The sequence below is a fragment of the Lissotriton helveticus genome, chromosome 4_1 (genome assembly GCF_964261635.1).
Source record: "Lissotriton helveticus chromosome 4_1, aLisHel1.1, whole genome shotgun sequence".
NCBI lineage: Eukaryota > Metazoa > Chordata > Amphibia > Caudata > Salamandridae > Lissotriton > Lissotriton helveticus.
The window spans coordinates 508,480,167-508,503,769 of record NC_136063.1 but is presented as its reverse complement, the minus strand read 5'-3'; the positions used below and the strand labels follow the sequence as shown (position 1 = coordinate 508,503,769).

Below are 23,603 nucleotides of genomic sequence, written 5' to 3'. Positions count from 1 at the left end.
GCATCTAGAGTTGGAGGTATAGGGTCCCCCTGACAAAGCCCAGAGGTCTTCTTTTTATAATAAACTAGTTCTTAGCACAGGGAGGGTGGCAAGGCACAGTAGGCCGTTTTCATCTAGCTTGTAGTGTAGTTCCTATCATCCCAATAGGCTCTGCGCATTGGAATAATACCTACAGCAGTAAAGGCCTAGACCAGACGTTAACTAGGTCTACTACTGTCGATATTAGACTTAAAGTTTTGGGTTTGCCAGCTTAGCTCAGAGTTCACTAGAAACTTTCTCGAATGTTCAGGAAAGAATTAACTCCCCTGATTAGACAAGAAGGGATTTAGTTTCTGACAACCATAGAACATGACAACTTTGCTCTCCCCTAATCAAGAGTATATCTCGAGAGTCGTGTGAACAAAAGGCAAATTATTTTACTCAGTCAGTACGTGCATTCTTAGTCTCATCAGATTGTAGAGAAAAGGAAGAGACGGGCGTGTTCAATAAAAAGGTGTTATTTATTGATCAGTCTCTTTTCTCATACAAGAGAAATGGATCGATATTATTGCAATACTTATAGTTAAGTAAAGTGCATACATTAAAAGCAATAGTATAAAATAATACTGTAAAAACATTGATATGGTTTCTAAGCCATAAGATGTTTTAAAATGAATAAAATATATTACATACACATATACATTTGACTAAACGTACTCAACTGGTGTTTCTAAATACGCCTACCCCGTGTACCTGACCTAAGCCTAATACGTGGGCGGGAATAGAAAGTTACAGTTTAAGTTAAGTTTGTTTTTGCCAAGTGAATAACTAAATAATTCTCTGTGAGGGGTTATTCAGTTCTGTACCTGGAAGTTAGGATGAATGAGGGATGGTATCTCTCTCTCTGCTCTCGATATTCCAGGCTGCCTGCAAGGGCTACCCAGAAGCGCCGGTGCTGGATTTCTCGGCAGGAGAAAGCAGCGCGTCTCGTTCTCAGCGCGTCAGGAAGGCGGGGCTGCGCCAGCGGGGTCTGCTCTGCTCTGGGCTTCGGCAAGTATGGCTGCTCCGTCTCGTCACCACCGCGTGTGTTTGCATAGGGCAATATCGGTAATATTTATACCTTTAAGGTGCCGAGATTGACGTAAGGATGGACATAGATACGTCAATAAGGATGTCATACGACTTGCTCGTTAGCACATTCTTTTGCTGAAGTTCTCGGTGAAATCAAAACAATGGCCGCAGGGTTTTGCCCAGGTTGTCATAGGTTTGATTTGTTATGAGAACTCCGTATGCCTTATCAGGGGCTGGAGGAATATCGCTTGTCTAATTAGATCGCAAGCGTTATGACCTAATCAGATAACACGTTCCTGTGCCGTAGTGTGACTGCGTCAGATAACGGTATCTGCATCATGGGGGTTTTCTGCCTCATGGGCTGACTGCTAGTTAACTTGTTGGTTTGTTAACCAGAATAGGGTCAGGAATAGGGGGATCGATTCAGAACCTATAGGAATACATCACACCCACTCCACGCTAACTATGGACATATTTACTAATCTATGCATAGTAAAACATAGTACAACATACTATAGAGTATTGTGTATACCTTACCACCCCAAAATACATAAATGCATTTTGAAATTTTTCAAATATACGGAAAAATTGCAGTCATATGTATTGTATGCACTCAAGCTGTAGAATAATGCCAAAGTAATTACGCATTTTCATACATTATTGCTATTTGGTATATGAGAATTTACACATGAAATGGCTCTTAATACAGAAAAAAAAAGTCGAGACCATTCCATCACAGAATAAAATATTTATGAACATACCAGCGGGCAGCTAATGTCTATAAGCTATCTAAAATTAGGAATCTTAGTTCTTTAAGAATAGTTTCTTACTTTAAGCAGAAGATAGTGTCCCGAAAAATATGCAAAAATATTTTGGGGCTGTTGAAACAAATTGCTGTCCGTGAACTGGAGGGAAAAATTGTTCATGTGACTTTATTTTTAAAGTTGAAGGCCGAATTCAGGGAACGCCGTGTGCGAGCTTGCTCAAAAGTCTCTATTTCTGCTCTGGTGAGAACATCATATCATTTAGGCTTTCGAAAAAGTTGTCAACAGCTTCCTGGGAGAGTTCCACTAACTCGGAAATAGGTGTAACCATGCATTCGTGCGCATGATTGTCTCCATTGACATTCTGATTTGCATTACTGACAGAGGGTCGTACCTGTTCGATGCTGCTTTCATCTTGAACTTCACTACCCCTCAATCGTAGTGGTGAAGCTTCCACGAATGCCGTCATCAGGATTGGTAGCCTTTGAGGGCAGTACAAAGCGTGAACCTTGATTGGGCTCAACAATGTTTCTGCATCCATTGGCGCATCCGATTGTAGCGTCAGACAGGTGTCTAACACGCATTCTTCTCCGCATAGCAGACACCTTAGTACAGGTAAAACACATCGTTGCCACATTGGTCGAAATGGTAGAAACCAAGTCATGTTCAGGTCTCTAAGCCGGGAGAGTCCCAGGATTTTTGATATCCGGTCCCGGTATCCAATGGCTAGGATTGTTTCTTCCCTTGTCGCAAGAGTTTTGTCTGTGACATGGGTTGCCATAACGAAAAATAAGGACTAAGAATAGTATTCCTGCAATTAGTCCCAAGATCAGGGGAAGTCCGCCAAAAATCGAATGGACGAAATCTGGAAAAATACCCAGTATGGCTTTGAATGGTGTTAATGCCATCGAAAATACTGTCTTAAATACCTTTGAGACCCCATTGGTATCAGAAATATTTAAGATTTCATTAAGGATTTCCGCGAAATGTATGGGGGAATTAGTTGATAACAAAGAATGTATCTCTGCAGTCGTCCTTGCGACTTGGAGATCATATGTTTCTTTTGATGACGAGAGCCTGGTAGGCGTCTGAAGAAGCACTGTTTTCATTCTGCTTAAAGTATCTATTCGAATAGAAGTAATTTTCAAATTGGGCCATGCCCTTGACTCCCTGTCTGGAAAGGAGCTGGGGAACAATGAGCGTCCACAGCACTTGACCTTCGCAGTCGTAGTTACGAGATAAGGAGTCCCGGGCATAAGACTACAACATCTGCGGTCTACAATTAGAATGTAACTCCCATTATAGAGTCTTTGAAAGAATGGTTCTATCTCAGTTGCAGGTGCGCCTTGCTGGTGACATGAAAGGTTGTATGAATTCCCTTCACAGGCTCCATGCAAACTAATTCCGTTACACAGAAGTGTGCCGCTTAGTGACATCGCACAATTATTGCCACTAAGAAACACTTTCTGTCCTTTATTACTGACACATGCATGTGAATAGGGCAGGTTCCATGTTGTTTTAATGTACCCCTTTCCCAATTTCTCGTACATGCCAGCCTGTATATATTTTTGGCAGTATTGAAACCTGAAGGTTGAGATTGGAATATTTATTATCCCATGTATTATCCATTCACTGACATTGTCACTGGTAATCTTTCGAGTTTTTCAATGCTCAAGATTGTATAATCAGCACCCTTTTGTGCCATACTGATTTGTCTATCAGTAAGGTTAAAGATTTGGAATAATGACGTTGTGTTGATTAAACGCCAAGGCACATAGCCTGAACGCAGCCTGAACGCAGATTTTGTAACGTCCAGCCAAGCTGTACAATAGAACGCAATTGAGACTGACCGTGTTGTAGCAACAGTAAGTCCTGCGATAATATGTCGATTGCTGAAGACACAATGCTGTCCAAAGAAAAAATTCTGGAGGACAGAGTCATTAACCCATTGTCCACTACAGAAAGTGATTTTTCCAAATTAATACGGTCAATTTCCCGTATTCTTTCTGCTGTTTCAATTTGAGTAACCTTCCAGGCCTCATTGTATGCTGCATATACAGAGGCTGCTATGAAACGCTTTTGACGCTGTTTGCGTGGTCCCATTATGAAATCACGCAAGTCAGCACCATCAGTAAGTAAAGTTAGGTGTTGCTTAATTTCTGGCAGTGTGGAAGTTTGTAGCCATTGAAGGCATAATTTGCCCACACTGTAGGTGGTTATTATCCCTGGGTGATGTCTTTGGGGATATCTAGGGTCTGGCCTGGTCATTTTGAACCCCTGTGTTTTGTTCAGGAATCTGTCTTGACAGTTATTAGTATCTGTGGGCCAGATCAACCACTGTTTCCAATCAGGATGTGTTCTGTTTTGGTTTAATACATAGTTTACGTCTATCTCTTCATCTGTAGAGCTATTGCTGAACATTGTTGGCTTCGGAATAGACGGTTTATTTAAATCTTTGATTTTGGCTAGGCCAAGACAGATAGTTTGTTGAACAGTGTCATTTAAAAATATAATTTGTTCTGGGATCATGCAGGCTCTAAACAAAGATTCTATACCCTGTACTTGCCATTCTTTTGTGCCCCAAACACTTTTCAATTCAACATTTTTGTCCCAATAATCAAAACCAAAAGTATTCATTTTTTCAAAGAATGAGTCTGAATAAATCAATTTTGTGTTGGTTATCATGGTCTTGGTCCCTGTTTTGTTTGACAATTTGAAATAAAATGTTTCAGCATTACTTATGTTAAAACCTGAAAAGTATGAATATTTGTCATAGAAGGTTCTTGAGCTTCCTTTTGGAGGAGTTGCACAATGTTCCCATTGATTATAATTTAAAACATTTCTTGGTTGTGCAGATTTATGTAGAAAATGGTTACCATAGTGGTTATAGCAATACATACTATCATAATTTGTAGAACAACCCTGCAAATAATCATGTTTGGTAAATTTAGCAGACATTACTAAGTCAGACATCATATTATTAATGCTTTCGAAGTCCCAATCATCAGCAAATGAGCTTGGTTTTGCAAAGTCACTCAATGAGATCTTAATTTGGTGTGGATATTTCAGGATTTCAACCGGACCATAAATTTCGTAGTCAGTGTTGTCCCATGCTACCCCACCCGGTATAGGATGGGCTGTGAAGTTGACTGAAGAAAGTTCTCTTTTCTCGACGTGTGAAGATGTGTGTGGTTTAAGGATCAAGTTGATTTTCTGACTTGCTGTGTCCATTTTAGCATATTTTCCCTCAATGAAGCGTCCCAAAGTTAGTACCATGATGAGCCAAAGTATGAGGATAAATGCACCAAAACCCACCCAAAATTCAATCCATGGAGAAATCAGATATGTTTCTTTTAGATGTTTCAAAAGTTCTTTAGCTTTATCTGACCCCATTTAAACATCGCGCCATTTTGTTGTTGTTGTTGTTGTGCATCGGAGCCTTCCCCTACGACCTGATCCCGCCTCCCAGCTGATCCTCCCTCCCACTGATCATACAGCCTGGCCCCCACCTCCAGTCGCGCTGTGACCTGCCTGACGCGCTCAGAGAAGGTCGCTCCCCAAGCTGCCTGCTGCTTTTGGTATCGTAACTGCTTCTCTGTTCTCTGTGCCTCTCGCTACTGCTGCCTGACATAACGTTAGAGCGGATTTAATTAATTAATTACCGCGCTTGTGTACTCCTCTACCTGCCGCTTGACACAACTCTAGAGCGTGTTTAAGTAATTAACCATTGCGCTGTGTACTCCACTAGCTGCCACTTGACTTAATGCTAGAGCGGATTTAATTTAATTAATTACCGCGCTTGTAGTCCTCTAGCGGCCGCTTGTCTCCACGCATCACCACTCCTTTGCCCCATCGAGTGCTCAGAAGTAATAGTGCCTGCCTGCCAGCTGCCGCGTGTTATAGCGCTTTACCATTTAAAATCTTTACAGAGTGTTTGAAGCCACTGCTGACGATTTCCCTACTCTCACCTTATTTAGCATTCACTATTTACAGTGTTGTGCGCAGGGCAGGTAGAATACGCGCTGTTGTGACTCTGACCCCATTTAAACATCGCGCCATTTTGTTGTTGTTGTTGTTGTGCATCGGAGCCTTCCCCTACGACCTGATCCCGCCTCCCAGCTGATCCTCCCTCGCCCCTCCCCTCCCACCATCCATATATGACAGAAGCCTATGCGCGCAGCGTTCACGCGCAGCGATCGCGCCCCAGGCGCGCCGAAGGTGCGCCAAAGGTAAGCCCGTCTACGCCCGTCCGCGCCAAGCCCGCGCCCAGCGCCAGACCCCCTGCCCTATGCCGCTCCCAACCCCCCAGAGTAACTTATGATGCCGCTACTCTCCTCGCCTTCAACACCGGACGCACCCCACTATGCTGCGAAGCTACCCCAGGAAGTACCCACGGCCCATTCTCCTGCCTCTCCTGTAAGTTCAACTGCTTCAGGACCCTCACCAAACACACTTCCTCCACACTCAGCTCCGAACCCAACGACTTGAAATGCATCCTACTGAACACCCGCTCGGTTCACAGACACGCAACCGAACTCTGGGACCTAATCGACACTGTGTCACCTGACATCGCCTTCCTCACTGAAACTTGGATGAATGCATCTTCTGCCCCCGACATCGCCATAGCCATACCGGACACTTACAAGATCATTCGAAAAGACCGCACCAATAAAAAAACTGGAGGAGGCATCGCCATCGTCCATAGAAACACCATCAAAATTACAACCAGCTCTGACGACAATCTTGCAACCGCCGAACACCTCCACTTTCAGATCCACACCGACCCAAGGACCACACTTAGAGGAACCCTCATTTACAGGCCCCCAGGCACCCGATCTCAATTCAACGACGACATCACTGACTTCGTCAGCCCGCACGCCCTCGCCTCCGAGAACTACATTCTTCTAGGAGACCTCAACTACCACCTTGACAACATTCTCGACAACAACACCACCACCCTTCTGGACAACCTGTCCAATCTCGGACTCAAACAACTTGTTGACACCCCCACTCACACAGCCGGACACACGCTCGACCCTATCTTCACCTCCAGCAAGCACATCTCCTTCGATCACACTACAGCTCTCCACTGGACGGATCACAGCTGTGTTCACTTCAGCTACAAAACAACCCTGACCCACAACCGTCCACAACCCATTCCCCGAAGAAAATGGAACAAAATCACCACCGACCAACTCCTCGCATCCCTCAGCCAAAACACTCCCACCCTAACAACGGACCCAGACCAAGCGGCCACAAACCTCAGGCAATGGATTAAACACAGTGCGGACGAACTAGCACCCTTGAAAAAACACCAGTTGAAATCATTCAGCAAAAAGGCTCCCTGGTTCAATGAGGACCTTAAAAAATCCAAGAAGACATGCCGCACCCTGGAGAAGAATTGGAGAAAAGAACCAACCCCAGACAACATGGCCTCCCTCAAGACAGCCACCCGCAAACACCACCAACTGATTCGATCCGCCAAGAAATCAGCATTTAAGGACCGTCTCGACAACAATTCTCATAACAGCAAGGAACTCTTCAATATCGTCAAAGAATTCACCAACCCTCCCGCAGCATCCAACGACATCACTAACTCCCAAGACCTCTGCAATGCGCTATCCTCCTTCTTCTACAACAAAATTGCCGACATCCACAACAGCTTCAAGAATACTCCCAATGACCAACTCACCCCACCCCCTTCTGATCCCACCCCTCCAACTAACTACCTCAACTCCTGGAACCCAATCACCATTGAAGATACCATTCGCCTCATGAACTCAATCCACTCTGGATCACCTTCCGACCCCTGTCCCCACTACATCTTCAACAAAGCTGACTCCATCATCGCTCCCCAACTCCGCGATGTCATCAACTGCTCCTTCAACTCCGCCACCTTTCCAGAAATATGGAAACACGCAGAACTCAGCGCCCTTCTGAAAAAACCGACAGCAGACCCCTCAGAACTGAAAAACTACCGACCCATTTCCCTCCTCCCTTTCCCGGCCAAAGTCATCGAGAAAGCCGTCAACAGCCAACTCGCAGCCTTCCTTGAATCCAACAACTCCCTGGATCCCTCACATAACGGCTTTCGAGCTAAACACAGCACCGAGACCGCCCTCATTGCGGCGACTGACGACATCCGAGCACTCCTGGACAACGGTGAAACAGTGGCCCTCATTCTACTCGACCTCTCCGCCGCCTTCGACACTGTCTGTCACAACACCCTCATACAACGCCTCAACAACATCGGCATACAAGGAAAAGCCTTGGACTGGATCATCTCGTTCCTAGCCGGGAGAACACAGAGAGTCCGACTCCTCCCTTTCTACTCAGAGCCCACTGAAGTCATCTGCGGCGTACCTCAAGGCTCCTCACTCAGTCCCACCCTCTTCAACGTCTACATGAGTCCCCTCGCCTCCATCGCACGCCAACACAACCTCAACATCATCTCCTACGCCGACGACACCCAGCTAATCCTTTCCCTCACCAAAGACCCCAACACCGCCAAAAACAACCTTCACGAAGGTATGAAAGAAGTAGGCGAATGGATGAAGCAGAGCCGCTTAAAACTCAACTCAGACAAAACGGAGGTGCTCATCCTTGGGTCCTCCCCCTCAGCTTGGGACGACTCCTGGTGGCCTTCCGCTTTGGGATCAGCGCCCACACCCACGGACCATGCACGTAACCTTGGCTTCATTCTAGACTCCTCTCTCTCAATGTCCAGACAAGTCAACGCCGTATCGTCCTCCTGCTTCAACGTCCTTCGCATTCTCAAAAAGATCTTCCACTGGATCCCCCTCGAAACAAGAAAGACTGGACTAGATCCCCGACTTTTGGAATCCAGACAGGTCTTGCTGGGACAGGTGGTGGTTCTTCAGTGGTTGTTGGCTGTTGTTTCAACTTTATGTTGCTCAGGTCTTTTCTTGTTTTGTTTAAGTCCTGCAAAATAGCCAAACGGTCTTTGATATCAAAGCTTTTTTCTTTCACCACTGAAGTCTGACTATCAATGTCAGAGATTAACATCCTAGTTCCAAATAATAATTCGTACGCACTGAATCCCTTCAGAGAATTTCTTGGCAAGTTATTTAGACTACGTTGGACACTTATTAGATGTTTGACCCACCCAGCTCCCGAACCTAATATCCTTTCCGTTATAGATTGCTTTATGCCTTGGTTTTTTCTTTACACCATCCCGTATCCCTCAGGAAGGAAGTGAGAAGATTCCCGCTGTGCAATGCTCATTTGGCCATGTTTCCCCTCAGGCTGGAGGGCTAGAGTGATAACAATGGTCAAACGTAGCATGCTCTTAGCGTATATGCCATTTAGACTCGCAAATCTTTGTATAACAGTCCAGACGTCAGCCGAGTGCTGGTGATCTACATTATAAGTGGAAACTAGCCTGTATATGTTAATCGCAAGCCTTGCTTTTTACTCTTTATTTTTTCTGGAGTGAAACGACGAGGTATTAAACTGTTTCTCTCACCACTGCGATTTCTGTTGCAGTTCGGGCAGTTTTTTACAAACATGGTGTGATGCAGGCTCATGCCTGGCCACCAGTACCTTGATTGTAATTCTTCCAGAGAATCTTTTAGTTTGAGGTGTCTGAGACCCTCGCCCATATGTGCGTCTGCGATTAACAAGTTTCTCCTGTCCATGTTTGGAATCACTCTATCCCCCACTCCAGGGATTCGAGCAAAAGGGACGGAGTTTGCATCGATTATGTATGTGTAATTGAGTGGATAGTTGATCGGTAACGCTGAGCAGTCGCCTTTTGATGACGTTTTCACCGCCAGCACTGTTTCACCGTCAATGTATTTTAATGTACGCTTTTTTCGAACTACGGGAGCCGATTTAGTGGCTGCCGCTGTGGCTGTTTCAGCCAATGAATTCCCTGCAACGTGAACGCCATCACGTTGATGACTCAGTGAGTGTGTCACGTGAGTCTTTGGTAGTTCTTTTTGTAAAAGAGCCATTTGTTCCCAGAGCAGTTTCTGCTTTATTGGTGCATCTGTGTCATCTTTGTAACCGTTTTGAATCCATGTCTGCAAATCCTTGTTATATGATTTGACGCAGTAATATGAATCTGACACTATAACTGTCGGGAATTCGCGATCCGCATTATCTAGCGCCATTTTCAATGCTAATATTTCAGTCTGTTGTTCTGAATTAGTTTCTACTGAGTGTGTTTTTGTTAATAGAGGTTTTAGTTTACCTCCGCGCCACACTTCTTTTGTAATCCCACATGTGGGGTTGTATGCCTGTTCTCCCCAAACGGGGGGTTGAGCATGTCCGTCTGTATAAATTACACAGGCGTAATGTCGTAAAGGCAGAATGTCGATTGGCAGAGGGAATGTTCTTTCATATTCTAAATTTTCCATTTCTTCTAGTTCTGGATCAAAGTAATAGTATACTTTGTCCGTTGTGATTGAATTCACCCATTGTATCCATTCCGGATTCAATGTTGTTGTTGGTAAATTACACGGTGTTGTTAGTGCCTCAAAGGCTGATTCTGCTGTTCTGACTGTGATATGTCTACCGTCCGCTTGATCTTTTTCTCTAGCTATTGCGGTTTGAACTGCATGACCAATTTTTTCTTTGTTGCTGAATTTCTGTTCAGCTTCTGTGTACAAGTGTGATTTGAATGCAATTGGTACCTTTTCTCCCTCATTAGAGGTCAGGTATGTGAATCCGCATCTTCCTGGGATGACTCGAATCACAGGATTGCGTGTGTTATCACGTGTTTCTAATTTTGTTTTAATTAGCATGTCTGTTTGTAAGGATCTCAAAATTTCTGTGTGTATTTGAGTCCAATTGGATTTTTTTAAATCTGGTTTTATCAGATCATAAAGGGGTTTGACCCTTTCTGCGTAATTTGCAATGTATGTTCTTCCGAAATTTAGGAAGCCTAGAATCGACTGTAGGTTTTTTAGTGTTCTAGGTGCTTGGATTACGGCACATTTCTCTAGGAAATTGTCTGCCAGGCTTTTGCCTTCACTTGATAATTCATATCCTAAGAACAGGACTGTCAGATGGGCAATTCTGGATTTTTTAAAGTTGAATTTGTAACCCTCTGATGCGAACCCAAGTATTATGGTGTTCACTCTCTTCAAGTGAGTATCCAAGTCATCATCTGTTAAGTAAATGTCATCGACATAAGATAACGCTTCATCATCATATATTTGTAGTAATTCTGTCACTCTCGCTGAGAATACTCCCGGGCTGTTCTTGTACCCCTGGGCTAACCGACAGAATTGTTTTTGAGTGCCATTTATTGAGAATGCAGTTAAATATCTGCTCTCTGGTGCTATGTTTTGACAAAAGAATCCATTAGAGATGTCTAATGTTGTTTTGTATTTTTTGCGCACTATGTTATTCATTAGTGCAGCACTATGTGAGTTTTGCACTGCAAAAGTTTTGCAACATGTGTTAAGGTGTCGGTAATCCAAAACTAGACGATATGAATTGTCTGGTTTGGAGACCGGAAACAAAGGGTTGTTCATTTGTGAGGTGCAAGTTTCAATCACCCCCTGGTATTCTAGCTGATCTAGTATTTCTTTCACCTGTTTTTTAGCTTCTTGCTTAATTGGGTACTGCCTTTGTGCAGTAGGTTGTGATTTTAACTGGATTTTGTGAGGAGGTGAGTCCTCATCCCATCCTACGTGATTTTTATATAAAGCAGGAGCTAGAGCCACTGCCCACTTTCTAGCAAGTGTATATTTTTTATGAATTGGGATATGATTTGAGAAGGCAGGCATAATTACTTCTTCGCCATGAGGGCACTCCCTGATAAACTCTGGTGGCCAGTCTTTTTCAGCTAGAAGGATATCATAGCCCTTGGAGAGATTGTCCCAAAATAGTCCCCTTATTTTTCTAGTCTTATCCCCCTCTATACGCAATGTTATTTCGTATATTTTGTGAGGTTTGCTAACTCTGGTGTCCGCAGTTTCCACTTGAAGATATTCATTCGTGTCCACTGTCTCCAGATGATTCATAAGGACTTTGCGAGCTATGCTCACTTCTGCTGCGCTGTCTAGCATTGTCTGAGCCCATTCTCCGTTTTTCAGTTGTGTCCTCAGAATTCTCGGCATTGTTAACTATTTTAATGCTGGCTACCTTCTTCTTTGGAAATTGTAATTTCTTTTTTAGCTGAGCAGGTTCCTTGTCTTTGGACTTGGCGTGCTCTTCTCTTTGTTCTGATCGTCCTCTTCTTTCCGATTTCTGCGAGGAAGTCTGAAAAGATTGAGAGGGACGTGTATCAATGTCTTGATATCTATCAGGCTTTTTTATATTATCCCTATTTCTAAGGTTATATCTTTTCCCAGAGGGGTCACTCTGAGGTGACCTGTGTCTTTGGTTCGGAGATTTCTCTCTCCGCCGAGGAGACCTTCCTCTGGACTGGAATTTCTTTTCTTTAGGATTGGATTGTTTGTTTCCATCCCAGTTCTTTTTTGGTGATGTAGAATTATTATTAAAAAATATTTTTTCAGGACTTTCAATCAGTTGTGGTTTTACTGGTATTCCACCTAAACTATCTCTACCTAGTTCCTCATAGGATTTTTCTATGATTCTGGCAATTTCAGCTGGTTGGTCTGCTATATCTGTCTCTTTTAACCTCTGGCGGATCGCCACGTTTGCTGCTTCTCCCTTTATGTTGGCTAATAATATAGCCGAGACCTGCTTGAAGTCTTTTAGTAATTTCATACCAAGAGTTAAAGCGGGTTCTGGACCATATTCGTCTTGAATTTGTTTTAGCACATCTGGTATTACCGAAATGGATGGAACACCGTGCGTTTTTGTGTAGATGGAAGCAAAGACTGTACCCCAAGTGTCACAGTCCTCAATGTGTGGTGCGATTCCCATTGGAAGACAGATAGTCAGAATCCTGTGCTTTTCTAGCGGGGTGGTGTCTGGAAACACCGCCTCTATTTGGGTGATTTTCTGTGCCAACCAGAATGGTATTTGTTCCTGTTTAGCCGGTACTTTACCTAGGCAGGACTGGATGTTCTGTGGTGTAATTTTATTTGTGTTCCCCTGGTGAGGGGTCAGCTGTGGAATTTTAATCGCTGGCTGAATTGTTGAAGTCCGCATCACATACTGGACTAATTGTCTATGAATTTTTATTAATTGTTTTAGCTGTGTTAAAAGCTCTGCTGCAGACATCCCGTCGATGTCTGGATGTGGTGTGTATCCGGCTAGGACCGGCCACGTTGCTCCTGGTCTACCTAAAGGACCGAGCCTGGTGATGTGATTATTATGTTTTAGGGCGCCATTAAATAAGAGCAAATGCTCTTGAAATTTAAGTGGTACTTCCACCTCCTCGAAAGGAGTGTACATTTCAGGAGGTTCCTCTATTTTGTAATAGTTGAAGTATTTTGTTACAGGATTTGCTGCTGGAAAATTTATCCATGAATAGTATACCTCTGTCTGCCGATATTCGTGTGCCTCAATTACGAATATGACTGTGCCACCTCTAGGTGTCAGTCCATTTTCTATAAGTTTTAAGGTTATAGATTTTCTTTTGATGACCGGGATGAGTATTATATCCGGGTCTGCGTCTTGCATAGTAGCATCAGCTGCTGCGAGGTCAGTTGCTATTCTAACTGCCTCTCTTTCATCTTCACTGTCCATTTTACCGTCAGGAAGGTTATTTCTTTTGTTTGCAGATCAGGTTTCTTATGGAAACAAAGATTAGATGCACAATATTTTGGAACAGTGTATCCTTCAACGTTGACTATACCAAGAACCATACATAGGAGTTCCCTCCTGCGAGGTTTTGGAGGATATTACCTTTCACCCCTCCAGACGTCTTTGGAGTATTGTGGGGAAAAAGGGGTCTGAGTGAGAAAGCACGACTGAGTTACTCTAAATGTCTTACGTTAGTTTTATCGCCCTTTCCAAACACGTTGGGCGCCATGTAGTGTAGTTCCTATCATCCCAATAGGCTCTGCGCATTGGAATAATACCTACAGCAGTAAAGGCCTAGACCAGACGTTAACTAGGTCTACTACTGTCGATATTAGACTTAAAGTTTTGGGTTTGCCAGCTTAGCTCAGAGTTCACTAGAAACTTTCTCGAATGTTCAGGAAAGAATTAACTCCCCTGATTAGACAAGAAGGGATTTAGTTTCTGACAACCATAGAACATGACAACTTTGCTCTCCCCTAATCAAGAGTATATCTCGAGAGTCGTGTGAACAAAAGGCAAATTATTTTACTCAGTCAGTACGTGCATTCTTAGTCTCATCAGATTGTAGAGAAAAGGAAGAGACGGGCGTGTTCAATAAAAAGGTGTTATTTATTGATCAGTCTCTTTTCTCATACAAGAGAAATGGATCGATATTATTGCAATACTTATAGTTAAGTAAAGTGCATACATTAAAAGCAATAGTATAAAATAATACTGTAAAAACATTGATATGGTTTCTAAGCCATAAGATGTTTTAAAATGAATAAAATATATTACATACACATACATTTGACTAAACGTACTCAACTGGTGTTTCTAAATACGCCTACCCCGTGTACCTGACCTAAGCCTAATACGTGGGCGGGAATAGAAAGTTACAGTTTAAGTTAAGTTTGTTTTTGCCAAGTGAATAACTAAATAATTCTCTGTGAGGGGTTATTCAGTTCTGTACCTGGAAGTTAGGATGAATGAGGGATGGTATCTCTCTCTCTGCACTCGATATTCCAGGCTGCCTGCAAGGGCTACCCAGAAGCGCCGGTGCTGGATTTCTCGGCAGGAGAAAGCAGCGCGTCTCGTTCTCAGCGCGTCAGGAAGGCGGGGCTGCGCCAGCGGGGTCTGCTCTGCTCTGGGCTTCGGCAAGTATGGCTGCTCCGTCTCGTCACCACCGCGTGTGTTTGCATAGGGCCATATCGGTAATATTTATACCTTTAAGGTGCCGAGATTGACGTAAGGATGGACATAGATACGTCAATAAGGATGTCATACGACTTGCTCGTTAGCACATTCTTTTGCTGAAGTTCTCGTTGAAATCAAAACAATGGCCGCAGGGTTTTGCCCAGGTTGTCATAGGTTTGATTTATTATGAGAACTCTGTATGCCTTATCAGGGGCTGGAGGAATATCGCTTGTCTAATTAGATCGCAAGCGTTATGACCTAATCAGATAACACGTTCCTGTGCCGTAGTGTGACTGCGTCAGATAACGGTATCTGCATCATGGGGGTTTTCTGCCTCATGGGCTGACTGCTAGTTAACTTGTTGGTTTGTTAACCAGAATAGGGTCAGGAATAGGGGGATCGATTCAGAACCTATAGGAATACATCACAAGCTCAATAATATGATATCTGCACTTATTTTCAATGGAATTGTAACACTGCTGACTATATTGTGTTTATGCATTATGCAGATAGTACTGGCACGTGTACTGCATTTTAGAGCACGTTAGTTAAAATAAACATTTTAAACTATACCGTGTCTCTGATTACTCATGTTGTGGACAAGTATAAGTGAGTGAGCAAAAGAGTGTTCTTGCTCCCGCGATTCCTGAGAGAGTCAGAGTTACATGTTCAGATTGAGGTTCTGGGCACCAAGGTGTGTAGTTGGTACATCACTATAGGTCAAGAATATTACAGTTAGATCATGTAGATTATTCAAGTCACTAGACCTGCAGGTCAGATAACATTTTTCTGATTTTTTGAGGCCTGCTTTTGGCACTACATTTTAGTTTGCCTACCAACACTTAGAATGAAGATGGGCTGAAGGCCTTAAGTGGGTCTTGCTAAAATGAGGGATACGTAGATGTAAATACCAGTACAAGCACCTGCTTAAGTATAAGAGTTCATGCCAAAGAGGGCAGGAACAATATTGATCACTCTTAAAGAGTGTCATTCTCCAATGTCCTCAGCAATCATAGAAGTGAATGCCATTTAGAAGTGAGTACTATTTAACAACATTATGGACCATGTGAGAATGGATCGAGGATATGAATGAAATCAACTGTTTTGAAACCTTCAATCACAGTTCAAACACCTAAGAATGGCAGAATCAGCCCCGAGTGACATCAGAAAGGATCCGCACATTACTCTTAAAGAATTCCACCAAGCTGCCCTAATTCTTCCTAATCTCCCAGCAGTTTACAACACCTTCAACGAACACATTAATGCATCCAGAATGGATAATTGGTTCAAAAGATCCAGATATACATTAAGCTCCATTATATGTATTAATCTGTCTACATGCTCAACAATTATGCATGGGTTCACAGATTCCTCCCCCTAGGATTCACTATGTGTCTATTCCCAAGGTTTAGCCAACTGACGGCTGCTACATGTTATGTCTCAGCTTCTACAACAACTTATCCAATTCCAAACATATTATGAAGACACATAAATCTGCATCTGTCTGGAAAAAGACTCGTCGCCATCGCTGAGTGAGAGAAAGCCTTCTATGCCTAAACAGGTAAAAAAAAACTAAAACTCTAGTCCTAGGAGTGCAAGCCACAGATCTTTTTCTATTTAATTTGCCTTCGACTGCAGGGCCAGATCTTTCCAGCAATCAAAGCCTACACATCATCTTCAGTCCACGCCCCTTACTCATTACTGTTCTTAAAGGTGTCAATATGAACAGTTCCATGCTCTGGCAAACTCTCACTCGCCTGCAAACCTCTCTGCTTACTAAACTAACACAAGATGTTTTATCACAGGATGTCTTGTCACAGGGCACCTGGAATATTCTAATGTGATTTGCTCAGCTCTTCTGTAGAATCTGAAAGACAGATTTAAATCAGGCTGCTGAGATATAGCTGATCTTCAGAAAGTTGATCATGCTAAACCGACCCTCAAAGCACTCCACAGGCAACCACTACATTTCAGGATTAGGTATGAATGTATTAATTATGAGGTCTACTGGAAACATTACCAAGCACATATCTGCAAAAGCAAACCCTGTGCACATGTTTTGAAGGCACCATCAATTAGAGATTCTCTATCCAACCCACCAACGCCCTTTTAACTACAAGCAATATGACAGATAGAGTGATGGCATGTAAACTGTGTAACTCAGAGTCAGCACTGAGACAAAATACCTCTGATTCCGGAAATTTCTCAAAACATAACTTTTCAAATAATGTTTGCCTGAAGTCACCTATGTTGTCCTTTGATCAAATAATGCATTTATTTGGGTTAACCTAAACTTGCAGGACTAACAGTCTGTTGCTTACCCTGCCTACGCTTTTTTCATTACTTCTTTCCTTTGTGCATTCCTCAGTGCTCTCAAGTTACTGTACAAAGATGTCTAATGGGCTACAAAACAAATAAATACCAATCATCCAGTAGCAGTCGCAATTCGCTATTGCATGTCATTGGATATGGATTTGTACTTCATTATGGTTTCAGTACAGTAGACAAAAGATGGGAATGCCCCACCCTGTGCTTTCTCAGCGATTAGGTGGAAGCAGTGGGATTGTAAAAGGAACTCCCCTTTTTATTACACAAAAGTCACCCCTGAGGTAGGCCCTAGGTATTATTAAGGGCAGAGTGCTGTGTAAGTAAAAGGTAGGACCAGGGCCGGACTGGCCGCAGCTGGCACTGGGCGTTTTCCTGGTGGCCACCAAGATGGTTTTGGACCCCTGGGGGCCGTTTTTGTTACCTCCCCCATCACCCTCATTCTCCCCCACAGCCAGTCCGAATCAATTGCCAGGGCAGGTTTGCGTTCCGCCCATGGCAGGACATTTACCTCTAATTCCTGGTAGTGACAAACAGCTTAATGTGTTTTTCACTACTGTGAGGCCTACTCCTCTCATGGACTAGCATTAGGAATTCTATAAAACACTGTTAACCTATAATTCCTGATTAGAAAGAAGTAGCTAAATCATGTTTCATATTTTTGGAATTGTAATAATAAATCCTCTTTAGTGGCAAGATTTATTTTACATTACTATTTTAGAAATGCCACTTTTAGAAAGTGGATATTCTTCTGCTCTTAACTTTGATATGTGTGCCTTGCAGCCTGTCTCCAATACATGTTTGGACTGTGTGACAGCTACACTTAGTGCATTTTCTCTAGACAGCCACAAACACAGGAAGGGTGGGTGTGACAGCAGACTCGTGTATTCTGATAACCTTCCTGGGTATAAAGGTGGGGGGGGAGCTCACACTTACATCTGAATAGGTTGTGTCCTGTCCTCACACAAAGGACTGATTACTACCACACCCCCCTCCCCCATAGATACACAAATAGCATGTCTGACATAGCTGGGATGTAAAGGGACCTGTGCACTTCAGGGAGCTGCTCAGAAGTCACCCCCCACTTCAAAGGGTTTAAGTACTGGTGCTCTGACCCTACCAAATCAGTACACTACTGGGCCTGGGAAGAACTCTGCTGGAGTAAAGAATGCTGTGCGGATTGCCACTTTTCCTGGACAGACTGTTCTGAGGAACTGCTTCTCAGCTTTGCTGAGCTGTCCTGATGCATGCTGATCTCTGCCCTGCTGAGGACAAGGACTGGACCCATCTCACTTGAACCCAGAGTGACTCCAAGGGCTTGCTGACTTACCCCGTTTTCCGAAGTCTCAGGGACACAAAAGACTTCCTGCAACTCTGCTGGTACTGCTTGACTCTGCCATCTGTGAGCCCCACCCTTGCCCGAGGTGCCCCTCCAGTCCTGGAGATCAGAAGTGGATTCTGCAGCTGTTTTGCTTCAAAACCGACGCAGTGCCACCTTTGCGCCGATCGGAACCTAAGCATTGCCCTTCAACACAGAGGCTGTTCGACGACAGCTGTTCTACAGCCTGCGAGGCCCTATGATGCATTGCCTGCACCTCAACGGAGCTTGACGGCGACACAGCGACCCGACTGACTGAAAAAGATTGATGCATCCTAACCCTCAATGAAAGGTACTTTTTCAGCGGGACCTGCATGAATCTCGTAGCCAGCTTGCCATCCATCGCCGTCTGCTTGAACTTTAAGTTTACCCCGGTCACACATGACCTCAAGTAACCTTTTAGCCCTATTGACTTCTAAGCACTGTTTTTGGTTTATTCTTGAAAAATTCATAACTGCGGTTCTACTAACTTGATGTTTGTTGTTTTCATCTTGTTTTACTCAGATAAATATTATTTATTTTTCTAACCCTGTTTTCATGGTGTTACTGTGCGATGCACCAATACTTTACACATTGCTACTTAAGTTAAGCCTTCCTGCTCTGTTCCAAGCAACCAGAGGGTGAGCACATGTTAATTCAGTGTGTATTTAGCTTACCCTGGCTAAGATCGTGGTCCCTACTTGGAGATGGTGCAAACATCTGCCAACTAGAGACCCAATGCAAATAAGAGTACCATTATTCTTTTTAGTGTTATTGGAGTTAGAAGGGTGAAAGTTGGAGCTGAGGTCAGCTAAATTGGAGGGATGAGCATGGGCATTGAGCAGAGTGCAGAATGCTCATGTGCAAGTTTCTGCTGTCGCTTTGGGAATCCAGCAAGGTGGCCGCTTATCAAGGCATCAGGAGCGTTACTTTAAGTAGGAATAGTCGCTGCCGTAAAGTATTGAGTGCATTGAAAAAGAGATTATTTTTGCAATTCTATATACATATAGTGCGAATCAGACCCAAAAGTATTGCTGCGCTCTACCCCAGCACCAGTCACAATTGTTTTGAAGGCACGGGGAGATTAAAGGAATTCAAAATCACAGATGTTAAGCCAACGCTAAGTTTCGAACCTGGTTCCGCAGGTCTAAAGTGGGCAGCTCTGGCTGTTACGCCACCCTCTTTCTCACTGTCATCTTAGTGCTAAAAAAAATGGTTGCATGTTGGGTCTTCTATATGCGTTATATGTATGCATTAAAGAGCTTGTTAACATTGCACTAATTCAATGTTATTGTCAGCGCTCGAGATGCACAGGCCATACAGCCCTTTCGGTTTACCCAGGCTCCCCACTAACTGCTCACATTCTTGGTATGCTTTACCTAGCTGGCTGCAGCGATCAGCTTCGCAGTGCTGCCCAATGTCCAGCTCCGCCATCCCCTAAGGCCACAGAGATCGGAGTAACGAATACTCTTCTTCAGGTCGGCTACTGCAGAGTTCGCATCTGTAGTTCTATTGACTATTTTAGAGAATGTGCATAGTGAGGAAATATCAAGTCAGACAGAAGTGGCGGCCATCTTTGAATGGTCATTACGGTTACACTATAGAGTGAGACATTAAGGTGTGATCGAATAAAGCGGCAGATTGCTTTCCGTAAAAGAAATTATAAGCCGTATGTCAGATTTTAATTAATTTGTGTTTGATAACCCCAAATAGGGAAAAGAATCGGGTTGAGTGATCGAATAACACTCCAGTTCCACACTACTTTGAGTAAGGAGCGGTTTTCATTCTTCGTTTAAATCGTATTTTTTCTTAAAACGCTCGGTTACGTTAACGATCTAGCGACGGGTGATACATGCTACACATGTACCATAAAAACATACATAATTACGTTCAGCTGCTAAAACCATGCTTCCGTCCGTGCTTTACCTTCTTTAAAATAATACGCCACGCCCTCTGCTGGGCATCCGTGTGTATTGCCGGCACAACGCCGACACCTGTCAAAACAGGTCAAGGCAACTTCTTAAAACACTCATCGGCCGGGCCAATGCGAAGTATTTATGCTGCGTAGCGCTGCTATTACAGTGAGACCCAAAATTGTCTAGTATCACTACCATTCCTATGTGACTCTTAGAGTATATCCATTCATATCCCTTCCCTATGTATATACAGATAACTCTAATCACTAGTATATGCAGTAGACCTTTGTATTCTATATCAGGACGGAGGCTCCGATTATGCTGTCTCATTTCTTTACTACCAAAAATACAGCAGCCAATCACAATAGTAAAGAAAAAGCAATAAACTACATATCCCATGAACCCCTAGGATACCATAGAGTAGGTGTAGTATAAAAGGTATCCTAGAGGACAGTCCTTCCTCTTTCTTTGCTGCTCCCGCAGCCAGTTAAGTGCATTTTGTCTTTGTTCCTTGCGCTTTGTGTTTTTCTCTTGGCGCTTTGGTTAATATTGACTATAGTTACTGTGTGTTTGCTCCGCTTACCTTATTCTAATGTTTTAACCGATTGCTATTGTTGCATTTGTTGTAGCGCTTGCCTTCTCGCTGGTTTTACCTTGGGGGCGTGTGGTCACCCCCCGCATGCGGGCTTGCTCTTCTGCGCTCGTTTTTTGAACTTGTGGAGTGGGAGTGGAGCTGAGAGACGCGCCTTCTCGCGCGTCTCTCATTTTCAGCCGGCGTTTTGTCCTTCTGTGTCGCGCATGCGCAGTGCCTTCGTCTCGCGCTTCAGGCGACCGTCGGTACTGCGCATTTCTTGCATTCCTGGCTTCTGTGGAAGGGAATAGCAGCGCGTCTTCCAATATCTGTCAGAAGACACTGAATTCGGCTTTCTAAGCCTCTGCCCACCTGCCGGCTGTTAGGCTCCAGATGCCCTTTTGTCAGTGAGGACTGGGGGTTGTAAAATTTAAAGTAGGCTTTGCCTAGAGTGCTACTGATGAAGCAAAGCTTCGCATATTTTGCGGACTTGCTGAAGTCATGAACCTCGTTTATGTGTAACAAGGTAATAAGTGTATGTTTTACTAACGTTTATTTTTGTTTGGGCAAAGTTTATGAAGCTTGCCTATGTGTATTTCTAATGCATTTAATCCGTGTCCTTTAATATGGCCGCCGCTTGTATTTAGTTACTGCGCATGCGTCAGCCATACTCACGTGTCCTGACGCGTCTGCAGAATTGGAGGGAAATTCCTGCGCATGCGTAATACATAGCTTATACTGCTCGTGCAGTTCGCTCGTGTCATTGTTTCCATGTAGCTAACATTTAGTCTGCATAAGTATAATTCTTGATGATAAGTTTAAAGTACCAACCATGTGATGTGTTTTCATGATGACATTATTATGTATTAATTTGTTTTCGCTTACTTTTCATGTACCGCGGGGAATGGGGGTCTGAGAGAGAGGAGAGCCATATTGGAGGTCCCTTCTGCGCCTGCGCAAACTCTGAGGCACAGTGGACCTTGACTGATGGAACACAGCCAGTTGGCAGTGATGGGCAAGATGTTCCTGAGAAAGTCACCTCTGCCCTGCGAGAACAGCGAATGTGGCTCCTTATATGTTACAATGTAATATTGTGCTACTGTTTGCCGTGTAGCTTCTCATGGGAACCCCAATCCTACTAGGCGGTACCCAAGCATGCAAATACAGGCTTGAAATATTGTATTGTGATTGGTGTGTTACCCAAATCCTACTTTAGGACCAATCCAAATTGAGGGATTCTGACACTTTGCAACATTGGGGGGTGGTACACTGCCCCAAACAGTATATCTACCCTGGGTTCACCTAGGGAATTGTCCGACTTGTCTGGTTTAGCTGACCTGTCACTGACCCATCGTACTCAATAGGTGACTGAAGACACAGAGAGCTGTGGAGCACTCTGTCCGAATTTGACCATAGACTGAGGTTCTACTGAACCTTAAAGTGCTGGCGAAGCACTTTGCTGGGAGTTCGCTGACCCAATCGGGGTCTTGATCGATAACTGCAGAGAGGGTGGAGCGCAGGCGTTGCTTCCAAACTGCGGGTGCGGTCCTGTCCTGAGCGGTCCTGTCCTGAGGGTTTGCTGTCCTGTCCTGAGGGTCCTGTCCTGATTCCTATTCCGAGGGTATCCTGACCTGTCTTGGGTGTCCATTCTGCACCTGCTGTTCTTTGAGGGGTATCCTTCCTTGAGGGTTTCCTGTCCTTAACTGACCCGTGGCCAGGGTTTGGTTTCCACACCAGTCTAGGTAAATACTGCTCTAAGTTCTTTAAACTTGCACCTTTCTATCTTTCTGACTTTTGCTTTAATAAAGGTACACCTTTGCATATGGTGATTTTCCATGCTTTTGCCACAAACTATTGAAACGTAAAGTCATTTGCATATTTTCTTGATATGTTCTCATGTTACCCTACCTTTTAGAAATCATATTTTGCATTGCATTTTGTCATTTTCTGATTTGGTCTAGAACGGCCTTACTTAAGTTTTCTAGAGATTTCTTGCCTTGAATGCATAGCATATTTCTCTTTGCACCTCATTATTGCATTTAATGATTACCCTGACTTTATTTCTCTATAGTTATGTACTTTTCATTATCTTGGTTATTGATTGCCTTATTCTTGTAAGTCTAATGCTTGATGATAATGAACTTTAGATAAACATTTTAAACTTCCAGTTGTCCGTGGTCATTTCAACAATATTTGAATGTTATTGGTTGGGTTTGTATTTGGTTGCCTTTCCTTTTACAGCTAGCTCCCTGATTCATTGTGGTCATTAGGTACCCGCATCGGTGGATGGTAAGTCGGGTGCACTGAGAAACAATAGTAGGGAACACACACAAATTGGTAGAGCTCGTGAAGTCACCTGGTCAATGTATATGGTGATTTGAAAGTATATGGGCCCTGAAGCCGGAAACGGCGAAAATTATTGGTCGGGTGGCCTCGCGCGCTCTATCAGTTTTTCTGGTAGCAGAGGTATGGTTAGGGACTAGCTAAAGGTTAGGCAGGATTAGTTAGACTAGTTGAGTCGGAAGCTGCTAGTATATTGATGCTGCTAGAAGAGCGGCTTTTCTAAGAGACCTGATCATTCTCTTGTGAATACGCTGTTTTGGAATTCATGAATTGCTGTATTGTTATTATTCTTGTTCTTATATTCTTATATGTATTAATCCATGCGTTTGTCAACCGTTTAGTTTTGTGTTGTCCGAACTCCCCGGGGAATTGAAAGGGCAAGTGGTGAATAGAATCCATTGTCCTGAGGTCAC

General features: G+C 43.6%; 1 protein-coding gene across 1 annotated transcript in view; it reads right to left on the bottom strand.

Moving 5' to 3' along the window:
- ZFAND1 (zinc finger AN1-type containing 1) overlaps window positions 1-19,895 on the bottom strand; it is a 188,571-nt gene extending 168,676 nt beyond the window's left edge. The window contains exon 1 of the mRNA XM_078685606.1: window positions 19,740-19,895. Within this exon, the coding sequence (XP_078541732.1) occupies window positions 19,740-19,794 (55 nt within the window). The 5' untranslated portion in view covers window positions 19,795-19,895. The remainder of the gene's footprint in view (window positions 1-19,739) is intronic.
- Between the last annotated feature and the right edge of the window lie 3,708 nt (window positions 19,896-23,603).